Source organism: Parus major, unplaced genomic scaffold (genome assembly GCF_001522545.3).
Source record: "Parus major isolate Abel unplaced genomic scaffold, Parus_major1.1 Scaffold606, whole genome shotgun sequence".
NCBI classification, from domain to species: domain Eukaryota; kingdom Metazoa; phylum Chordata; class Aves; order Passeriformes; family Paridae; genus Parus; species Parus major.
Window position 1 is genome coordinate 1 of NW_015379492.1, and position 1,372 is coordinate 1,372.

The 1,372-nt window shown below is 44.8% G+C and overlaps 1 protein-coding gene across 1 annotated transcript in view; it reads right to left on the reverse strand.

Annotated features, from left to right (window-relative positions):
* Positions 1–1,214: 1,214 nt before the first annotated feature.
* The window catches only part of LOC107199359 (protocadherin gamma-B3-like), a gene marked incomplete at both ends in the record, with an annotated part of 9,437 nt that continues 9,279 nt past the window's right edge, over positions 1,215–1,372 (reverse strand). The window contains one exon of the mRNA XM_015616686.1: positions 1,215–1,355. Coding sequence (XP_015472172.1) covers positions 1,215–1,355 — 141 coding nt within the window. The remainder of the gene's footprint in view (positions 1,356–1,372) is intronic.

The following is a 1,372-nucleotide window of genomic DNA, read 5'->3' on the forward strand; positions in this document are numbered from 1 at the left end:
AAAATAAACACTGTATTTCCTTAGTTTATACAGGTTGACATTCAATCAAGTTATTCTAGGTTTCTTTTATTCTGTAATCAACGTGTAAAGAATTTAAGCTCATTAGCGAACTATTCATCTGTGTATTTATTAACGACGTTGCTGCGATAGCTTTTCATGAACTACAATATAGAACAATGCAAAAAAAGTACAGTTGTGCTCTTGAAACTGCTGACCATTAATGAATATGCAAATGAGAATTATTCTAGTGCCTAAACCGTGGTCGGAACAACCTCCCTCAAGTGTGATCCCTCCGTTTCTCAGGGGTTTCTCCTAGTCAGCTGAATTGCAGAAGTTTGCTGCTCCTGATATACCCGATTCTACTAAATCCCTCATATACTCTCTATGTAATAAGGATTAAAAAATCTAAATCTCTGAAACAGAAATCATTCAACCCTCTCACCTGCGTATGAAATAAAGATCATGAAGAGCAAAGCAGAGCAAACTGGCAGCCAGGACGCATAAAAAGAAGCCATCCAGTCCCACTACAGCAACCCCCCCAGAAAAGGGCAACAATCACTTTTTTCACTCAGCATGGAGAGCGGAAATTTCCACTTTCGTTTCCTTTCATAATCAAAGAAGGACAAAACAAAGTTAAACGAACGGATTTGTGTAAAGCCTCACACGAGTTCCAAGCACTTCCTTACTAAACAAAGCAGTCAGGTAGGATGAAAGCTCCAACATCCGCTGTCAGTGCTTTTCTCGTTTTTCCACGACTCCATCATGCAGAATAACACATTCTCATTACACAGAATAGTAACCAGCATTCAATACTGCGAACACATCCTAATTTTAACAGCTCAAGTACTAAAGACAAAACCTCGTGACTGAAGCTGAACCTGTGACCAAGGAAGAACCAAGTGCTTCCTGCTCTTCATAAATGGGGCATTGACCTTTCCTTAATTCACTCCATCACAGAGACAGGACTGTGCATCTCACAAAAACATGGCAACGGGAGACATGCATAAACACTGAGAAACGGTGCTACGAGCCGAAAGACAGCTATAATCAAAACCCGTCAGCTGAATCTGTTACCTGGAAACAATGAAAAACTTCCTCCGCTACGCAGAGACAAAGGTGACAAGTCCCCACTGACACCACGCAGAGAATAGCCGGAAAACATGAACCACGTTTCAAAAAGATTTAAAAGCAGAAGAAGGTCACGCTTTACACACCTGCAGTGCAGCAGCATCGGCGGGCGGCTCTCCCACGACGATGTTACTGCTCGGGCTCGGCTTCTCGCAGGAATCGCCGCCCAGAAGCTCCTCCGCCGACAGCACGGGCACCGCCGGCACCGGCGGCGGCGGCCAAGCGGCCTCGGGCACGGCGCGGG